We start from the raw sequence: 19,412 nt of genomic DNA on the forward strand, positions 1-19,412 counted from the left end.
TGAGTTTTAGGCTGACTTGTCTTGGTGGGATAAGACGAGTGCCATCACGTCCATTTTTGGGTCGTGACAAAATGTTATCAAAGCCCAGGTTCATAGGTCTCATGTGTATACAAGTTGAATCTTTGTAGAGTCTCGAGGATCGGTACAAAGACGTCTGTACTTATCTTCGATAGGCTTTGGTGACATTTAGGAAATTTCTTCACTTCTTGAATCTCTATCGTGCATCATTTGTCCGTTCTAATTTTTTTATCACTCCATTTTGTTCTCTCTCACTTGACCTATGGGAAATATGTTTTGTGAGATTTGGAATGTTTAGTGATTTGAAAAGATTGAGATAGGTGATGACTTGATGAAGCATTTTCAGGATATTTGGATGATTAGGTTGAATAATGGTTTGAGGGACTTCATGAGCGTCTTATATTTTTATGTTTATTTTGGCTAGTCATCTAGTAGTGGGATCAGTACTTGTGTGGTATAAGCAATATCTGGAGTGGTTTGACAATTGAAAGTGGAATGATTAAAAGAATGGCTAGATAATGAACTTTGTAACTTTGCAAAATATAATTAGTAAAGTTGTGATAACATGTATGGGTTGCTTAGCAAATAATAAAAAAAATGATGTTGCATTAGTTGAGGTCAGAACCTTTACTATGACTTCACATATTGATTGTATATCAAAGAGGGTCATGATACGACTACTATAATGGTACCGATTCTTACTTGTTTAGAGTTAGAGAATGTGTTACTCCTGTTATTGACCTGATCTACGAAGGGATGCATATCGCTTTGGACGAGAGACCGAACAGATTTGGTAGTGTATGTTAGTTACTTAATGAGGCAGAAATGTGTAGGCTATTTGGGTACAATCTTCTCGATAGGTATGATGTGTTCTAGTAGTGGATTTAACAAACTTTCACTATATGGTACTAGTGGTATATAAAAATGGACACGTCGATTGTTAAGTGCAAATACTAACTACTTAAAGAGTTATCTATTGTATCACATGCTCATATAATAAGATTTGGTGTTGGATTCATATTTGAGGAACCAACTAGCTTGTTAGTACGGATGGATGTGTTAAGCATTATTTATAAGAAAGCTTTTAGTGGTGGATCTTTGGTATGATATTGATGTGTTTAGGTTGTGAAATGTATCTTGAGGATTTTAGATGAGTGTTGATTTCACCGTAAGCTCCTTAGAAGCGGATCGATATTAGGATGACAAGCTTATGAGTAAAGATAGTCTCAAAAAGTATACTTGTGTGAAGGTAATTGGAAATTTTAGTAAAAAGTGCATATAAAAGTAAGTTAGTCCTTTGAATTTGATAGGTATAATTGGGTTTAAGGTGTCATATTGATTAAAAGGTTGACTTCGTGGTGATGATAAGAGCTAACTAAGGATGATGGTAATAAGAGTTCGTGATGGACCGTGATTGAGATGCAACTATATAATAAGGATTGTTGGTTAAACAATTTTTTTTTTGTATTGTAAGGAAGACTAATGAGTACCTAAGGTTGTGGTTTGCTATTATTTGGTGANAAATTTTATATAGACACGTTCTTTTAAAATATTTAATAAATTTATTGACTTGCGCTAAATAGTTATATGAATTTATATACAACAATAAAGTTAGGAAAAGAAAAAGTAACGGTGATATTTCTCTTTGGTCAAGAAATACAATTATATATTTTTTTAGATTTATTATTTATTTATGTACTATATTAAAAGAACTAAGAAAAAATATTTTACTCTATTAATTATATTAAATNATACAACAATAAAGTTAGGAAAAGAAAAAGTAAGGGTGATATTTCTCTTTGGTCAAGAAATACAATTATATATTTTTTTTTAGATTTTTTATTTATTTATGTACTATATTAAAAGAACTAAGAAAAAATATTTTACTCTATTAATTATATTAAATGTGCAATGCAAAGAAATTAAAAAGACATTTTCAGAATATGTTAAATGTAAAACTTAATTGATCTTTATTTTCATTAATTACTCTTACACAACTTTTTACTATCATTATCTATAAAATAATTAATAATTATATTCATCATATTATTTGGTGGTTCATATTGTAGCCCTAAAAATAAAATCATCGTAAGATTTTATAGAGGATTACATTAGCCTTTTGGTTTGTTATATTTTCGGTGCTTATTATATTAATGTTTTAATTTGACTTGAAGAATAAGATGAAAATTATTGAATGGTGATCGATTTGTGGGAGTGGATGTCCACAAGAACTCGAAAGACATGTGTACTGATTTCGTATTTTTTCTTCTATTTTTTGATGAGTAAAGTAGTAAGAATGATATTGCATTTTTTTTGGTATGATTCTCTTTATTTTGTATCTTATGTGAATTTCTTATTGCAACTTTTTTAGTTCAAAATAGTAAAAAACTTATAACCGCAGACAAGTGCACTAGTTACATTATAAATTTCAAAACAATTAATTTAAACTTAGAAAAATAAACAAACATTCATATTTTCGTAATTCAAAAAATCAAAATAACTAAATTTTTTTATTTTATTTTTTGAAATAGCTATATGTGTCATCCTGTTTATCCCATCCCGTTCAATTCCAGTCTGTTTCGGTCCGGTCCGGTTCCATTCCGGTATATAGTGGGATGGGACGGAACCTAGTATCCATCCCGGTAATTCCGGTCCGGTTCATCCCGGTACCGGTCAACAAACCGGTCAACCCGTCCCGTTCCGATCCTATACCGGTTCGTTCCGGTCCGATGCCCAGCCTTACTTTTCTCTCCAAATATACTCCTACTATACTACCTTTATCACAATTTTTGTTTCCCAAATTATTGGTTGTGATTTTCTATGCATCTTAAGAAATAGAATCTCAAGAAAGAATCGGGAAAGTGAAAATTGATAGCACGCTTTTAGGAGTATGAATATTAATTAAGAGGAAGTCTCCAAATGGAAACAAATTTGATCTGTTTTGATATAGTTAGAGTTTTATATGCTCTTGTCATTTGGAGTCAAATTTACTCTTAAATTGTGCGAAAAGGAATAAACTTATCGTTGTTTTTAAACTGAGAGTAATTTCAACCTTTTGCATAGTTCAAAAAACAAATTTGACCATTTTTCCTAATTTTGAATTTTAATATGTTTTTGTTCTCCCCTTTTCTTTTTCTCACTACTACCTCTGTACAATTTTATTTATTCCTCTTTTCTTTCTTCGTACCACGTACTACCTTTACCTCCAATCAACTTTTTTTTTAACCTCTATTAAACTATACACACCTATAGAGAAAAGTGAGCAATGAGATTGAGTGCTCACATATTGTTGTACTAATATGATATTAGTGAGAACAAGAAAGAAAAAATTGTGATGAGGGGCATCATTGCTAGAGAACATCAACCTAAAATGCACATGATTACTCAAAGTTCTCTTGGAAGTAGGACCTAATTATTAGTTATTCATCAATAATACCAGATCCAAAACTATCGTTATAAGTCTATTAAATACTAGTACTATAGGAAAAAAGCAACATTCACCAAAATACTTTGTTAGGAAATTGCCCCCACATTTTACTTACAATATTTATTAGTTTGACATAGCTACCATTAGAGTTTATCCAAGAAAAATAGTAAGTGAATATTAATATCGTCATTGTCATTATACATATATTTAAAAATAGTTATCTCATATTATTTATCATTTTAAAAGATTAAACTAAAATAAGTTATTGATTTACTACTTTATTCTTAGTAATAATTACTATTGAAATTACAAATACCTCAAAATGGTAAAGAAAAATTATTTCTTAAGTCATAAATAAGAAAATAATCACAAACTCTCCTAATGTGAAAAGCATGTAAGAAAACATGACAAATAATTTAAAATGAATGTACCATTTTAGAGTTCAAACACAAAACTTTTTGGTAAAAGTGAAAACAAAAATTAGTTATAGAATTCATTTTTAAGATTGTACTTAAAATTTTATAAATGAGAAGTCTCTTTCCATTAGCTAGTGGAACTTATAAATAACAGGTTTCACTAATTTTACTAGTTTAAGGTTTTACCGAAACATAATTAGTTTAGAGAGGACATGAAAAAAGTAAGGTCCGTTTGGTCATGCGATATATGGAATCATGATATGATATTATAATATGAAATCATGAGATGAAGTTGAAGTTTTGGTTGGATATGCAATATGAATATTTTGTGTTATATATTTTCTCATAAACATAAGAATCTCATAAGTTGTAAAACTATTAAAATAACCTCAATTGTTTATTCAATCTTACCAAATAAACAAAAAATTATAAAATCTCATAATAAATTATTACAAAGTTATTTGTTCTCCACTTAAGTAATTGTTTCATCTAACTTTAATTGATCAAATGTTTATTCAATAAAAAAATTGAAAATAAATTATAGTGTACTAGTCTTTAATATAATTCTCCCACATAGTATGGACAATCTCCTCACATTGAACTTGCATTTCTCGATCATATGATGGAGAAGCCGAGATGCATATGATGCATTCTTCCAATACATGCTATGCATATGATGCATTCTTCAGAACTTAAAAATCTAAGGAAAAAAATGCCATTTTATGCTATGCATTTTCCAATGCATGCATATGATGCATTCTTCAGAACATTGATCAAATTTATTATTTTATTAATTATTTTTTAAAAATATAATAAATCAAGCATGAATAAATAAAAATAGACGGAGAGTATGATTTTCAACCAAATAAATTGAACCATCAAAAACGTGAAACACGTCACCATTAACCTTCAACACTCTTGCTATAATCATTCAATTTTTCGTGGTCTAAAAAAGGCAAAACAATTAAAATAAATGCATAAGAACTTTTTAGTTTTTTATTTCTTCAATATTTTTAGCTTTACTAATTATGCCTTTTTACTTATAACTCGTCTATTTCATTAATTTAATTTTCTGTTAAAGCAAAAAGTCTCACATTGGTGGTTAATGGGATGAGTGGACTCCTTATAAGGTTTGGGCAATCCTCCTCCCTTTGAATTAATTTTTGGAGTGTGAATTAGGCCCAATACCTAATTTAACATGGTATCAGAGCAGAGCCCATCTCACCCGATGTTGGGACCCGAAAAAACAAAAAATTGCCCACGCACCAGATGTTAAGCACTGGGCGTGAGGTGGGTCAAAAATTGCCCAAAATTGCCCACACACCAGATGCTAAGCACTAGGCGTGAGGTGAGGTGTTAAAGCAAAAAGTTCCACATTTATGGTTAATGAGATAAATGGACTCCTTATAAGGCTTGAGCAATCATCCTCCTTTTGAGCTAGCTTTTGAAGGATGAGTTAGACACAATACCTAATTTAACATTTCCCATCAACAATTACAACCATGTCTATCTCCATTATTTTTTAGGTTTTTGTTTTATTATTAAAATGGAAGACATCGCATTGATTGGTTTCTATTCATCACATGAATAAATGAATCTAAGACAATCATCAAAATGAAATAAAGTAACTTGTGACCAATATATTCACACAATCCAAGAAAAAAAGCTTGGTATATACCAAAAATATTTACCTAACTTCTTAATCCTAATTTGATTGGCATGTTTATCATCTTTGGTAAATTGAAGAAAAGAACAAGCATCAATAATTGAGTAATTGAGGTCAAAATACTTGGATCTAATTAGTAAAATTTAACATCATGCTCACAAGTTGTAATATGAGTCGATCTACCAAGATTAGGCAAATGTTTTCGTATTCAATAAAATTGACGTCCTTGATTTAAAGAAAGTAAAAGAGAACGTAAAAAAATTAAAAATAAAATACACAAAATTGACTTCAATATTAATGAAGTGGATGAAAATTATAAAGGAACGAGATTTAAAAAGAATTCAATTGATTCAATAAATTACTTCCTTTCTCTCCAATTATATGTCGTGATTTGCTTTTATACGCTTCTTAAAAATCATTTACTAGGAGATTTTTTTCTTTGTTGTGTGTGACTGTTTAACCCTTATTTATGTTTTAACATATTATCTATCTTCATGAAACATTACACTATTTATGTTTAATCTTGAGGTGTTTGCAGTTTTTAAAAATAATTACTACTGAAAAATGAATAAGAATTAATTATGTCTTGAGCTTACCAAATGAAAAATACTCCTTCAATATCGTACTCTTTCCGTTCGGATTTACTTATCAAATATTTTTTAATTTGATTTTATTTTTATTTGTTATTTTTGACAAATTAAGAAAGAACAATTTTATTTTTCATATTATACCCTCAATTTATTACTCTAACATTGAGTCTTTAAAAAATGTAATTATATGTTTGAGACTCTATCAATTAGTAGGGGTGAAATGATAAACTCAGTATATTAATCATTGTTTTCTTAATAGATATACCAACTCAAAATTCGACAAGTAAACCTCGATCACTTTCCCCATATTAACGTGACCCAACTTTTTTTAAAAATGATTATTAAGAGTATTTATTAAATTAATTTTTTAATGATATTTTGAAACTCTAATAAAATATAATAAAATTCTCTTGATTTTTTAATTAAATAAATAAAATTATATATATATATATATTTGATGATACTACAAGAACTAATTAATATGGAATGAGAAAGTAATTTGAGATGACTAATTTAAAATTATTAAAGATAATAATTTGAGAGGAGATGGAAGGATTAATTATTTGTTTTGGGGGGAAGAGAGATAATAGAGGAATCTAATTAAGATTGAGAATGATGGAAATAATGTCTTGTAAGAGCAAAACATGGATTCTAATTTCACTTAACCTTCTCTATGTCGGCTTCTTCTCTCTATTTTTACAAAACGTATCATATAACACACTTTATAATCCTTTAATAATTACGTTCAATAAAGTCTCTAAAAAATTTCCAACAATTAACTAAATACTTATCGCATAAAATAAAGTAATAGGGAAAATTTTAATAACTCAATTAATTAATTATTTAAACTCAAACATGATAATTCCTTCCTCATTTCTCCTTCCAAGGTCCTCAATTTTTAAAAATAAAATAAAGAATAGAATAGTATAAAGGTTGTATGTTACAGTAGCAATAAAAAGCAGCTCCGTTTTCATTGGCGTCTGATTTTCCGGCGACTTCTCTGATTTCCCCCACACCGACCACCACCTTGATCTTTGTTTGCTACACTGCACCTTGGGTGTCGTGTAACTTTATTCTCTCTGTCTTCCCATTTTGTTGAAGCATATTTGTTCGTTCTTGATTTTCCGGCGACGCTTGGTGGGTTCTAAGTCTCAATCACTTCCTGAAATTGTAATCAGAGATTAAAAACGGAAAAAAGTTTCTCTGGTGGGGGTGCAGTATTAATTGAAAAGACGCAGTCTTTTGTGGGGGTCCGGCCACCGGAAAATGGTGGCGATTTCTTGACAATGGAAAAAAAGAATCATATTTGCATTTTAGGAATTCCGTGTTGCAATTATGGAGCTAGTAACTAAAAATGATGGAGATTTTTCTATTTCTATTTCTATGTTGAGAAAGTGAAAAGCTTTTTGAGCTGGAATTCAGTGAAAGTAGCTTTGTGTTGGACAAATTCTTGTTTGTTACTTTTGGGAGATAAGCAATTCAATTAAAGTGGATTTTTCGCTGAAATGAAAGCGCCATCAAACGGATATCTACCAAATTCAGGAGAAGGTTTTTACTAAAGCTTCATTCATTCATTTGCATTTTTCATTGGGGGATATGATAAGTGAAATTTGCTGCCATATTTTAGCTTTGATGGTTTGCTAGAGTAATAAATTGATTGTTCTGTCACTTGATAGCCATAATATGTAAGTTTTTCTTAAAGTAACTTGTCCTTGTAAGGCTCAAGGTTCCTGTGAATATTTGCCTTTTTTTTAAAGAAACATTCCTATTGCAAAGGAATGAGAATAGAAATACACTTTATCTGAACTGCTTCTACTTGTTTATTCTTTCATTAGTTTGTTATTTTCATGCATTAGCAAAATGTTACTAATACAATTTGTATATCCAGGAGTACAAATTGTATTTAGTGTAATTGATCTACGGGTTTATGTCTGCCTTTTAAGTTGGATTTTGGATTATATACTGGATAACCATAAAATTTTCTTGCCCGATATCTGTTACTTGTTTTAAGTTTCATTTTTGACCTCTTATTTACTTAGCAGATGCCTCAAATGGTCTACTTTCTGTTAGTCGTTTTTATGGGGGTTGATTATGGGCGGAAGTGCGGAACATAAGCATGGGGATGGGTTCTCATTTCATTTAGAAATGCCTAAACTACTCCTGGCAGCTTGTGTTTACTTCATTTTGGAGAAGAAAGAGTACCTTTCAATTTCTGTGTATCATTCTCTGTCAATTAAGTAGGTTGTGCTATGCTGACATGTAAGTACTAGGAGGGGTAAGAACGGAGTTTAAAACGAGGTTATCACTGGAATAGGAACAAAAATAATAATGCAAATTTTGCTTGATCTGAGTTCATGATGCTTTAATAGGATCCACTTGCCATAAGCTCATATTCTCATATGGTTTTCTTTGAGAAAGGAAAATGAAAAAGTTGTTCTTTTCATGGATCACTAGATCAAGAAATTACTGTTATCTGTGGACATGCTGAAGCTATCCAGTATTGGTTAGATTTTGATTGTCATTAGGTATACACCTATTAGAGTGTCACACATATCAACTGTATGAGGGTCACATGATATTCACGTAGGTTCCTGGTATTACTGAAGTTTTATAATCATTTGGCTTGCAGAACTCCTTATCTTTATGATAGGGAGCCAAGGAGCAACAGTAAAGCTGTCTCCGTGACACCTATAGTCACGGGTTCGAGCCATGGAAGCAGCCACTAATGCTTGTATTAGGGTAGGCTATCTACATCACATCTTTTGGGGGTACATCCCTTCCCCAGATTCTGCTTTCGCTAGATGCTTTGGGCACCGCCGCACTGGGCTGCCGTTTTTAACTCCTTATCTTTATCTACAAGTTGTTTGTATTTCTGCTTAAGACAGGTTTCACTGTAATAATCCTTCAGTTGGGGCAAAAAAAAGGTGAAACAGAAGAAAATTTCCTTTTTTGGTTGCATGAATGATGTTTACATAGCTGGTAGTCAAGCGAATAAATTCGCACATAAAGGACCTTAATTTCTAGCATATTGAAGCATCAGACTAATGTATGTATAACATTGAACTTTAAATTTTGTAATATGCATACCTGAAAGTTTGTATCATAATGCAACAGGAGAAAGAAAGCTCATGAATTCAGAGTTATGGCATGCTTGTGCTGGCCCATTGGTTTCTTTGCCTCCTGTTGGAAGCCTTGTGGTATATTTTCCTCAAGGTCACAGTGAGCAGGTATGTATCTTTTGAAGTTGAATAGGAGTATTACACCGCCCAGATACGGTACAATGATGAAGCCTTACATCAATATCAACACTATGCAGGTGGCGGCATCAATGCAAAAGGAGACAGATGGAATTCCAAGTTATCCTAATCTTCCTTCCAAGTTGATCTGCATGTTACACAATGTTACTCTACATGTATGGCATCTTCCTCTATCCACATATTGGCTGGGAATTCTCGATTTCATGAATTGTCTTTCCCTTTCCATATATTTTGAATAAAATTAATGATCGAATATGGGTGTTTTCTGATACGTTCTTTGTATTTACAAAGACGTAAATGGAAACTCAGGATCACTGTACTGCTTTGTAAGCTTCGTAGTGTTTATTTGGATCCACAATCTCGAATTGACGTTGCAAGTGAATTAAGTAGAAAAATATTGTTCTATTACAGCAAGTTAAAGTGTAGTGGGGTTTCCCTTTTCCTAACATGTTGTACTTGTGACATTTTTGTTAGGCTGACACTGAAACTGATGAGGTCTATGCTCAGATGACTCTTCAACCTGTCAACAAAGTAAGTCCTTTATGTTGTTTGCAATTTCAGCTGTCATCTTTTCGGTCAAAGTACTTTTTACCTCCTCCCATAAGAAGTTGTATGAAACAAACTTTTTGATTCTGCAGTATGACCAGGAGGCTTTACTTTTATCTGATATGGGCCTTAAGCAGAACAGGCAACCTGCTGAGTTTTTCTGTAAAACTCTCACTGCTAGTGATACAAGCACACATGGTGGATTTTCTGTTCCTCGTCGAGCAGCAGAGAAGATATTTCCTCCTCTGGTTTGTTTTTCTTCACAAAATGTCTTCAAGAAAAGAGATCTACCTTTATGCATCTGACTGGAGCTTCTTTATAGGACTATGCAATGCAACCTCCTGCTCAGGAGCTAATGGCTAGAGATTTGCATGACCAAGCATGGACTTTCAGGCATATTTATCGAGGTACTTTTTAAGATCTTTTACTCTCTTATGTTGGAAGCTTAATTTTGATAATTCTGTGTGGAACTACTAATGGGGTAACACTTTGAGTCTCTATACTAGTGGTTGACATTTAAGGTTTCTCTTCAAAGATACAGTCTCATGTTGGACTGCTTAGTTAAGTGACTTGAATAATTAGTCTTCGTTTGGTTTTTATACTGTAGTGACTTTTATCTCTAAATCCAACTCAACTTATGAGAAATATGATTCTTATAATATTTTTCTCAAGAGTTTTTGTGTTGGCTTTTAAATATCTTTTAACTAAGATATAATATTTTTTAGTGTGAGTTTCTTAAAGTATATTGATGTAAAGAAGCTTACCCTAGTGAATTAAGTTTAGGTCATGTAGTGAATTGTGAACATTTTCCCCACAATGACTGTAGCCATCAATGTATCAGGTAAAAATTGGTCAGTGATAAGTGCTAACAAGGTTCCTTGAAACAAAATTAACGTGATTTCAGGTCAACCAAAAAGACACCTTTTGACTACCGGTTGGAGTGTCTTTATCTCCTCTAAAAGGCTTTGCGCCGGTGATTCTGTCCTTTTCATAAGGTAACGGAAAACTTGGTTACTTTTTTTTTTATTGATATGATAGTCATCTTGTTGCTAAGCTGAGAAAATTTTATGTAGAGATGATAAGTCACAGCTTCTCTTGGGTATAAAACGAACAAATAGACAGCAGCCCGCCTTGTCTTCATCTGTTATATCTAGTGACAGCATGCACATTGGGATCCTTGCGGCTGCTGCTCATGCTGCTGCAAACAACAGCCCGTTTACTATCTTTTACAATCCTAGGTACTATATCTGCCCTTTTTAAATCGAAAATATTTCGTGTTCGGATCTAGATGTTTTCCAGACCTCACTTGTGGGATTTCACTGGGTATGTTGTTGTTGTGGTTGTTTGGATCTAGACGTTGAATTATACACATTTTTATAATCTTGCTCTTTTTGTTCTTGACAGGGCTAGCCCTTCTGAATTTGTAATTCCTCTGGCCAAGTATAATAAAGCTATGTATGCACAAGTTTCACTAGGCATGCGATTTCGGATGATGTTTGAAACGGAGGAGTCTGGAGTTCGTAGATACATGGGTACAATAACAGGTGTTAGTGATCTGGACCCCATACGATGGAAGAGCTCACAGTGGCGTAATCTTCAGGTACTCAGCCATCTAGGATTTGTCCCCAAGAATTTGCGTAGAATTTTGATATATTTAACTTAGTGGTCATAGTAGAGCTCTTCCTGCTTCTTGATATATATTTCTCAGTCATACCAAATACAATTATATATATGTTAGGTAATGTCACTCATTGAGTCATCAGTTGCTACTCCAGATCAGTGCTTGCTTGCATTTTGGTTCATGTTTTTGGTGGTATATAAAAAACTGTATTTGCATTGATCTAATCCTGAGGTATTTCTTTATTTAATTTGTTAGGTAGGATGGGATGAATCAACTGCCGGGGAACGTCCAAGCAGAGTTTCAATTTGGGATATTGAGCCTGTCGTGACTCCTTTTTATATCTGTCCACCACCATTTTTCAGGCCCAAGTTTCCTAAGCAGCCAAGTTTTCCTGGTAAGCTACTTGACATTTAGCTGTCTCGTATATTGTTTCAAAGGTTCAGAAGAACTACAACAAAGAGCCTATTAAAGGTTCACTGTAGTTAAAACTCAACTTTGACTTACAGGAAATGTTGGAATGTCCAGTTTTCCGTTGCAGTAAAATATATCTTAATTAAAGGATGTTCATCAACTTAATCTTAACGGTAGCAGCATGATATCAACCTTAGTCAGGCACTATACATAATAGCACGATTCATCTCCCTCATCTCTACTTGTACAAAAAGGAACATAGTCTACTATAACTTCCTCGATAAAATCCTCAAAAGGGGTAGTGCTTTTGCAGGTGATGAGTCTGATATTGAAAATGTTTTAAAGAGGGGGATGCCCTGGATCAATGATGAGTTAGGTCTAAAAGATTCTCAAAACTCTATATTCCCTGGACTGAGCTTGGTACAATGGATGAGTATGCAACAGAACAATCATGTGCCAGTTGCCCAATCTGGACTTCCCAGTGTCTTGCACAGTAATATCGGCAATGATGACCATTCCAAGTTGTTGAACTTTCAGTCACCTACATTAGCTACACCAGGTCTCCAGTTCAACAAACCAAATCAACTAAACCAGTCATTTGGTCAAATCCAGCAGCCACCATTAGCATGGGCCCAACAGCAGCAGCAATCGTTACAGTCTCCTGTAAGTGCACAGCAGCAACAACCCACACTGCAGCAACAGCAACACACGCTGCAGCAACAGCAACACACACTGCAGCAGCAGCAGCAGCAACAGCAACAACAACAACACACATTGCAGCAGCAACAACAACAACAACACACACTGCAGCAGCAACAACAACACACACTGCAGCAGCAGCAACAACAACACACATTGCAGCAGCAGCAACAGCAACAGCAACAGCACACACTGCAGCATCAGCAGCAGCACACGCTGCAACAGCCACAGCAACACATGTTGCAGCAACAGCCACAGCTTCATCAGCAAGCACAGCAGCAGCTGCAGCAACAACAGCGTCCATCCCAGCAGCAACAATTGACCGGGAATTCATCACCAGTAAATCGTTGTGTATCCCCTAACCAGATACCAAACCAAACTTTTCCACAAGCTGCGGTATATGGTCAGCTTCAGCAACAACAGGTGCTATCAACTAGTACCCAATCACAACAAAATGTTCCTGTCAATAGAAATCCATTTCCTTCGACATCCTTGGCACAGGACTTCCAATTTCAGCAACAAGTGGAACAGCAATCTAACCTCTTGCAGAAATCCCAGCAACAGCAGACAATACCACAACAAGCTCCACTACAATTGTTGCAGCAAAGTTTGATGCAGAGGCCCCAAGTGCAACCATCATCACAGCAGAGCCTTACGGAACAGCAGCTGCAACTACAGCTTCTTAATAAACTGCAGCAGCAACAAGCACAGCTATTATCTCCCGTAAGCTCTACTCTGGAGCCGCGTATGCCCCAGCAACAACAGAATCGGCAACCACAAGAGCTCCAGTTTTCTCATCAACAATTGAGTTCCAACATCGTGACCACAGCGACACATCTCCAGTCAACCCATCATGCTTTCAACCAACTCCAAAGCCAGCACAAATCCCCTATAACAATCAAAGCACTTTCTGGTGGTACAGATGGAGATGCTCCTTCATGTTCAACATCTCCTTCTACGAACAATTTCCAAGTTTCACCACCAAACTTCTTGACCAAGAACCAAGGGCAAGCGATACTGGTGGATGAATCTGTTGTTGATCCTTCTCAAGAGCAAAACAAATCCGAGTTTCGAATAAAACATGAACTAGTGTTCTCAAAAGGTTCAGAGCAGTCTAAGTACAAAGGCAATAATACTGAGAACTTAGAGGCAGCCTCATCGACAACATCGTATGGGCTGGATTCTAGTGGCTTCAACTTTTCATTGCCTGCATTATGTGTGGATGGTGATGTTCAATCACATTCTAGGAACAGTCTACCTTCTGCAGCAAATAATATAGATGGACTGAACCCAGATGCTTTGCTATCAAGGGATTATGATTCTGGAAAGGATATGCAAAACCTATTCTCTCCTTTTGGCAATGCCCCTAGGGATATAGAAACTGAATTGTCTGATGCTGGGATCAATTCTCAACAATTTGGGGTGCCAAACATGGCATACAAGCCAAGATGTGCCAACGATCTTGCTGTTAATGACAACGGTGTTCTGAATAATAATGCATGGACGAACCAGACTCAGCGCATGAGAACATATACAAAGGTTCGCTGCACGCATGCTTTGCTCTCTTGATCACTCTTTTATGTGTTCTCTTATTTCAAGTTTCATATGATGGATTAGTAGTGTTAAGTCTCATTCCCGTAATTTGTATTTTTCATATCTTTTTTCCAACTGTGAAGGTTCAAAAACGAGGCTCTGTGGGAAGAACTATAGACGTTACTCGCTACATAGGCTATGATGAACTAAGGCATGATCTAGCACGTATGTTTGGAATTGAGGGACAGCTTGAAGATCCTCAAAGAACTGAGTGGAAGCTTGTGTATGTTGACCATGAGAATGATATGCTGCTTGTTGGTGACGATCCTTGGGAGTAAGTGTTGACTTTGTCAAAAGTTGTAGTACTACTTGTCCAAGATATTCATGTATTCCCATTTTTTTTTCTCAGGGAGTTTGTGAGCTGTGTTCAGAGCATCAAAATCTTGTCTTGTGCTGAAGTGCAGCAGATGAGCTTGGATGGGGATTTAGGTAATGTGCCAGTACCAAACCAAGCTAGCAGTGGAACTGACAGTGGTAATGCGTGGAAAGGACACTACGATGACAACTCAGCTGCATCATTTAATCGATGAAGGTGCTCGAATTAACTTTGTGATACATTGTCCTCAAGGCTGCAAACAACTCAGATCTACTGATTCTAACTGAAGGCAATTGATGTAGTAGAACATTACATTCTAGGCAGCTGGTGGGAGCAACTCATGGTGTGTTTTTGGCGTAAATTCACATACCTTTTGAAGTTCCCGCATGTCTCATGGCAGAGGTGATATTAGATTAGTTCGATCGCTACTTTATTGTGAGGTGTGCAAAGCAGTTTTAAATTTATTAATTATTATTTTTCAGATCAAGTAGGTGTAAATTAGCTTAGAAATTCAGGCATGACAAAATTACAGGAAGAAACATGTACTAAATTTAACAGAAAATGTATAGCTTTGACAGTCGTGGGAAACTTGTCTAAAGACATTGCTGAGCTTCAACTTTTATCTTCTCCTCTACAATGTCCATTGTTTAAAGTTTGCTTCCAAAATTGCGACCTAAGTAATACACGAAAATGACGAGAAAAAGCATAATTCCTTATCCAAGAACGAAACCACCATAATTCATAACTTATGACCAAGAACTTCCACTGCCGCAACCAATGAAGAACTTTTTGCTAAAGATTTGCAGCTTGAATATGCTACCTCTTTGATCCACTAGCCACTAGGACCTACGACCTGATCCCGAAAAATGACAAAAATCAGCTTGAACACAAGCCAATACATTCTAAATCTATATGAATTATGCAAATATTATTGCTAATCTTTCATAATCTGCAGTTTTCAATCACTTTTAACATACAAAATTCCCAAAGGGTAATTCCTCAAATCAAGAACAGAAATGCATTCAGAAAATTGATTCTACACTTTGATATTAGTCATTAATTTGCAGAGAGTATTACTCCTCACTCGAAAGTTGGATGCAGCTTCCACCTTCCTAGATCTCTGCTGAAAATTTTGGCATGGAATAACTCAATAGCCCCACTAAGATAGCACAGCCATTACATCAGACACCCTGAGTGTAATGTAATCAGAACCATCAGCCCCTTTGAATTCACTGCCTGCATATTTGGAGTAGAGAACTGTATTTCCTGGGGATACTGAAAGTGGCTTCCTGTTCCCTTCTTCATCAAGAGGACCAGGTCCGACAGCTATAATCTGTAATTTCAAACATCAAAGAATGTTTAGTTTATAGAACATCTCAATCAATATTAGGGAGTATGGACAAAGGAATGCAACTTCTTCCATCTCTTACCGTGCCAATTGAAGGCTTCTCCTTGGCTGCCTCAGTCAACAGTAAGCCTCCAGCCGTTTTTTCTTCAGCTTCGGCAACCTGAGAGGAAATGCAACCACCGGTTAACAGCCAATTAAAGACCTTGCAGAAAATGCAAATGTTTAAATCAAGTGCAGGCTAAGTTGCTTAGTCTCCCCAAAAATGTTGCCACACCCATGTTGGATCCTCCAAAAAATGCACTACTTTTGAAGGACCCAATATGCACCCCAATGACATTTTTGAAGAGTACAAGCAACATAGAATGCAGGAGACGAGCACTAAAAAAAGGGAGATAATGCCAGCAATCTTAAACCAATTTCCTCATATAACCAGCTTCTTTAGAACAAAAAAAGGAAAATTAAAGCCGGAATAGACAAACAGATGACTATAGAAACATTAGATACATTGCAAACAAGGACGGGAGGACGCAAATGACAAACCTTGATTAGGACTCTGTCATTTAATGGCTGCAGATCCTTGACATCATCTGTCTCAAGAATACCAACAATATCATCCTCTTTCAGAATGAGGTGCTTTGATCCATCAAACTCCACCTCAGTTCCCGCGTACTTTGAGTAGATGACTTGGGCACCAGTCTATACAAAAGATATTTTCAGTCAACTTGATTATCCACTAATGTATCCCAGCTCGACTATATTATTTGAATATATAGTATTACCTTCACACTAATGTCCACTTTGATCTTGCCAGCTGAATGACCCTCCCCAACAGCAACCACCTCACCTCCATTAGGTTTCGACTGGGCTGTTACTGGAAGTAGGATACCACCAACAGTCTTCTCCTCTGTGGTCTTAATCTTCACCAACACTCTGTCGCCCAAAGGCTTAAGAGTAGTGTACTGCAAGGAACAACAGAATTTAACAAATCGCCCCACATAGTAATGTATCTTTGACAAGGGCAACAGCACAATATAATACTTTGAGTCGCGGAAAAGCCGAATCCATTAGCCCTCTAAATATCGGGTTGGTAAACACAATCAAGAATCCAGTACTTGTAAAAGCAGATGAAGCCTAATGTTCAAGGATGCCATCTTTAGATTTCACGAATACTTAAACGGCTATGAATCAGCAAACCCAAACACCAAAATGAGCTATTATTCATCTCCTCATCTTTGTTCAGTGAAACCATATAATCAGCAAACCCAAATTACAAACTTTGTCACACATTTGAACTGGCGGAGAAGCAATACACAGAATGACATTAATTTATGGTTAAAGTTGTATGTTTCAGCTAACTCTTCCACAAAAAAGTGAGCCCAAGACTTGACCTTTCTTATCTTATCTTAATCTTAAAATGAAAAAACAAAAATTTAGCCGACCCCAACAATTCGTCTTGACACATAGTTGATAAGCAAACAACACTCTATATTAGTACTAGATTTAGAACAAGAAAAGCACCAATAAGGTTCAAATTAACACAAAATTGGCTTTAAAAAACTAAACAGGGCAGTAAAACATCCAATTGGGGAAATGAAAGCAGTTATCGTTAGTGATTTCGAAAACAATAGGAAAATTAGATTACCTTAGGAGCTACGGTGGTGGCAGCCTTGACAACCAGACGACTAAAAGACCTGCTGTTGTTGTGCTTCAAAGGGGCAAAAGATACGGCCTTTACAATGCAAGTGGACCTGAGCCCTTCAAAGGATGCAAAACGATTGCCAGAGATAGACGATGCTGTTAGCTGAGTGGTCGCCATTTCTTTATAAACCCAATCAAATTAAACAATAAAAAATGGTTAGTATACACAATCGAAACAGGAAAATTAACGTAAAGAAGAAGAATATAGAAGCAAAAGGGTACCTGAATTTGGATAAGTTTTTTCTTCTTCACAACTGGAGTAGATTGTTTTTGGAAATATGGAGAAGAGTAGGTAAGAAGAGGATAACAAAACCCTAGAAGGTTCAAGAGGAGGACTTTTCTGCAAAAAATAAGATGCTTCTAGAATTTTTGGTTAAGTTTGGCAAAAAATCCAAGGTCTCAAAATCCAGAAAAAATAATTTTTGGGTCAAAATTTAGTTTTTGGATTTTTAAAAATTACCTCAAATTTTTATATTTATAAAAATGTTCATTAATTATAGAAAAAATTATTTAACTACACACCATTTATTATCATATTTTTTTATTTTCCCTACCATTTTAAAAAATATCAAAAATCCCTTCTTTTTTTCCCATCATCCCCTTTTCCGGATACATTAATTTGGAATCTCATACCCATGATTTTCCTTCCTTTTTTCACGCCACAAATCTCTCTATAATTACATCAATTAATCTATTTTTAAATTTCAAATCTTTTCTATTTCCAATTAATGATTTCAAATTATTCAAGAGGTAGATTTCTTTCCATCACTCAATTTTCGATTTCTTTTATTATTATTTTTTTAATTTTTTCATCTTAAAAAATAAAAATAAAATTACCTCTGCCCCCTGCCCCCATTGAAATCTTATTGAACCTTTGCAATTTTAGTTAATCATATCGTCGTTGAAATTTTTTCTTGAAAAATTAATGCATTTACTATTGAAAAACGTCCAAAAATAAAAGTTGGATCTGCCATTGCACGTCCATCACTATCAAACATACAAATTTTTAATGTATCTCGTTTATTTTGAGTCTTAAATTAGTCTTTGTTTTGTTAGTATTATCATTGATCCGATACATTAGTGCTACAATAACCTTTGTTTTATGCAATGTATAATGTTCATATTTGAGGTATTGATACATAACTCTAATGTATCGGATCAATGATAATACTAACAAAACTACAATAACCTTTGTTTTATGCAATATAAATGTACTTGATACATAAACTTTATGTTATGTATCACACACAAAAAAAAAAAGCTATTTTGGAACAATTACATGTATAATGTATTTTTTTTAAATTTTAAATTATAGTATTTCTCAAACAAAATAAGATACATAAATAATAATGTATCATGCACTAATTTTTTAGTTATGATACGTAAATTTGAATTTATACTAAATGTATCTGATACATAACAATTACCAAACAATAATATATCAATCTCAAACCTAAAATCTTATGGGCAACACTTTCTTATTTAATGTATCTAGTAGAAATACAACAATTATCAATTTAAATTGAAAGGATCTTCATGATGTATCTTCTCAAAATTTTTGATAATTTTGAATCAAAACTGAAAGGATTTTCAATGAACTAGGAGAATAATTTTGAAACTCAAAATTTTCAGCAATTTTGAATCAAAACGGAAAGGATCTTCAATGAACTAGGAGAAAAATTTTGAATCTCAAAATTTTCGACAATCTTGAATCAAAATCGAAAGGATATTCGATGAACTTGAAGATTCACAAAAGAAATCGTTTGTCCAACAACTATTTCATCACTTTTGTATCCTTCATAACTC

At 34.3% G+C, this 19,412-nt stretch overlaps 3 protein-coding genes across 3 annotated transcripts in view; 2 read left to right on the forward strand and 1 right to left on the reverse strand.

Moving 5' to 3' along the window:
• LOC125876796 (oligouridylate-binding protein 1-like) overlaps positions 1-19,412 on the forward strand; it is a 377,725-nt gene that overhangs the window by 96,595 nt on the left and 261,718 nt on the right. The gene's annotated exons all lie outside the window — the stretch shown is intronic.
• On the forward strand, positions 7,016-15,683 carry LOC125876782 (auxin response factor 7-like). The gene is made up of 13 exons (XM_049558031.1): positions 7,016-7,665; positions 9,232-9,344; positions 9,434-9,529; positions 9,849-9,905; positions 10,013-10,168; positions 10,243-10,327; positions 10,825-10,915; positions 10,994-11,158; positions 11,325-11,520; positions 11,797-11,935; positions 12,266-14,190; positions 14,328-14,518; positions 14,594-15,683. Exons 1-13 carry the CDS (start codon positions 7,623-7,625, stop codon positions 14,772-14,774), a joined length of 3,438 nt encoding a protein of 1,145 aa, XP_049413988.1. The 5' UTR covers positions 7,016-7,622; the 3' UTR covers positions 14,775-15,683.
• LOC125876808 (20 kDa chaperonin, chloroplastic-like) lies at positions 15,474-17,971 on the reverse strand. Its single transcript, XM_049558065.1, has 6 exons — positions 17,829-17,971; positions 17,551-17,726; positions 16,688-16,867; positions 16,449-16,604; positions 15,991-16,068; positions 15,474-15,893 (listed from the first exon to the last, which is right to left on the reverse strand). Exons 2-6 carry the CDS (start codon positions 17,722-17,724, stop codon positions 15,720-15,722), a joined length of 762 nt encoding a protein of 253 aa, XP_049414022.1. The 5' UTR covers positions 17,725-17,726; positions 17,829-17,971; the 3' UTR covers positions 15,474-15,719.

The sequence above is a fragment of the Solanum stenotomum genome, chromosome 9 (genome assembly GCF_019186545.1).
Source record: "Solanum stenotomum isolate F172 chromosome 9, ASM1918654v1, whole genome shotgun sequence".
Classification (NCBI taxonomy): Eukaryota; Viridiplantae; Streptophyta; class Magnoliopsida; order Solanales; family Solanaceae; genus Solanum; species Solanum stenotomum.

Coding starts and splice junctions, on each gene's coding strand:
- LOC125876808 (XM_049558065.1), bottom strand. CDS start 17,724: ATGGCGACCACTCAGCTAACAGCATCGTCTATCTCTGGCAATCGTTTT. Junction 16,868..17,550: donor CCACCACCGTAGCTCCTAAG/GTAATCTAATTT, acceptor TGTTCCTTGCAG/TACACTACTCTTAAGCCTTT. Junction 16,605..16,687: donor AAGTGGACATTAGTGTGAAG/GTAATACTATAT, acceptor TCTTTTGTATAG/ACTGGTGCCCAAGTCATCTA.
- LOC125876782 (XM_049558031.1), top strand. CDS start 7,623: ATGAAAGCGCCATCAAACGGATATCTACCAAATTCAGGAGAAG. Junction 9,530..9,848: donor TACACAATGTTACTCTACAT/GTATGGCATCTT, acceptor CATTTTTGTTAG/GCTGACACTGAAACTGATGA. Junction 11,159..11,324: donor ACTATCTTTTACAATCCTAG/GTACTATATCTG, acceptor TGTTCTTGACAG/GGCTAGCCCTTCTGAATTTG.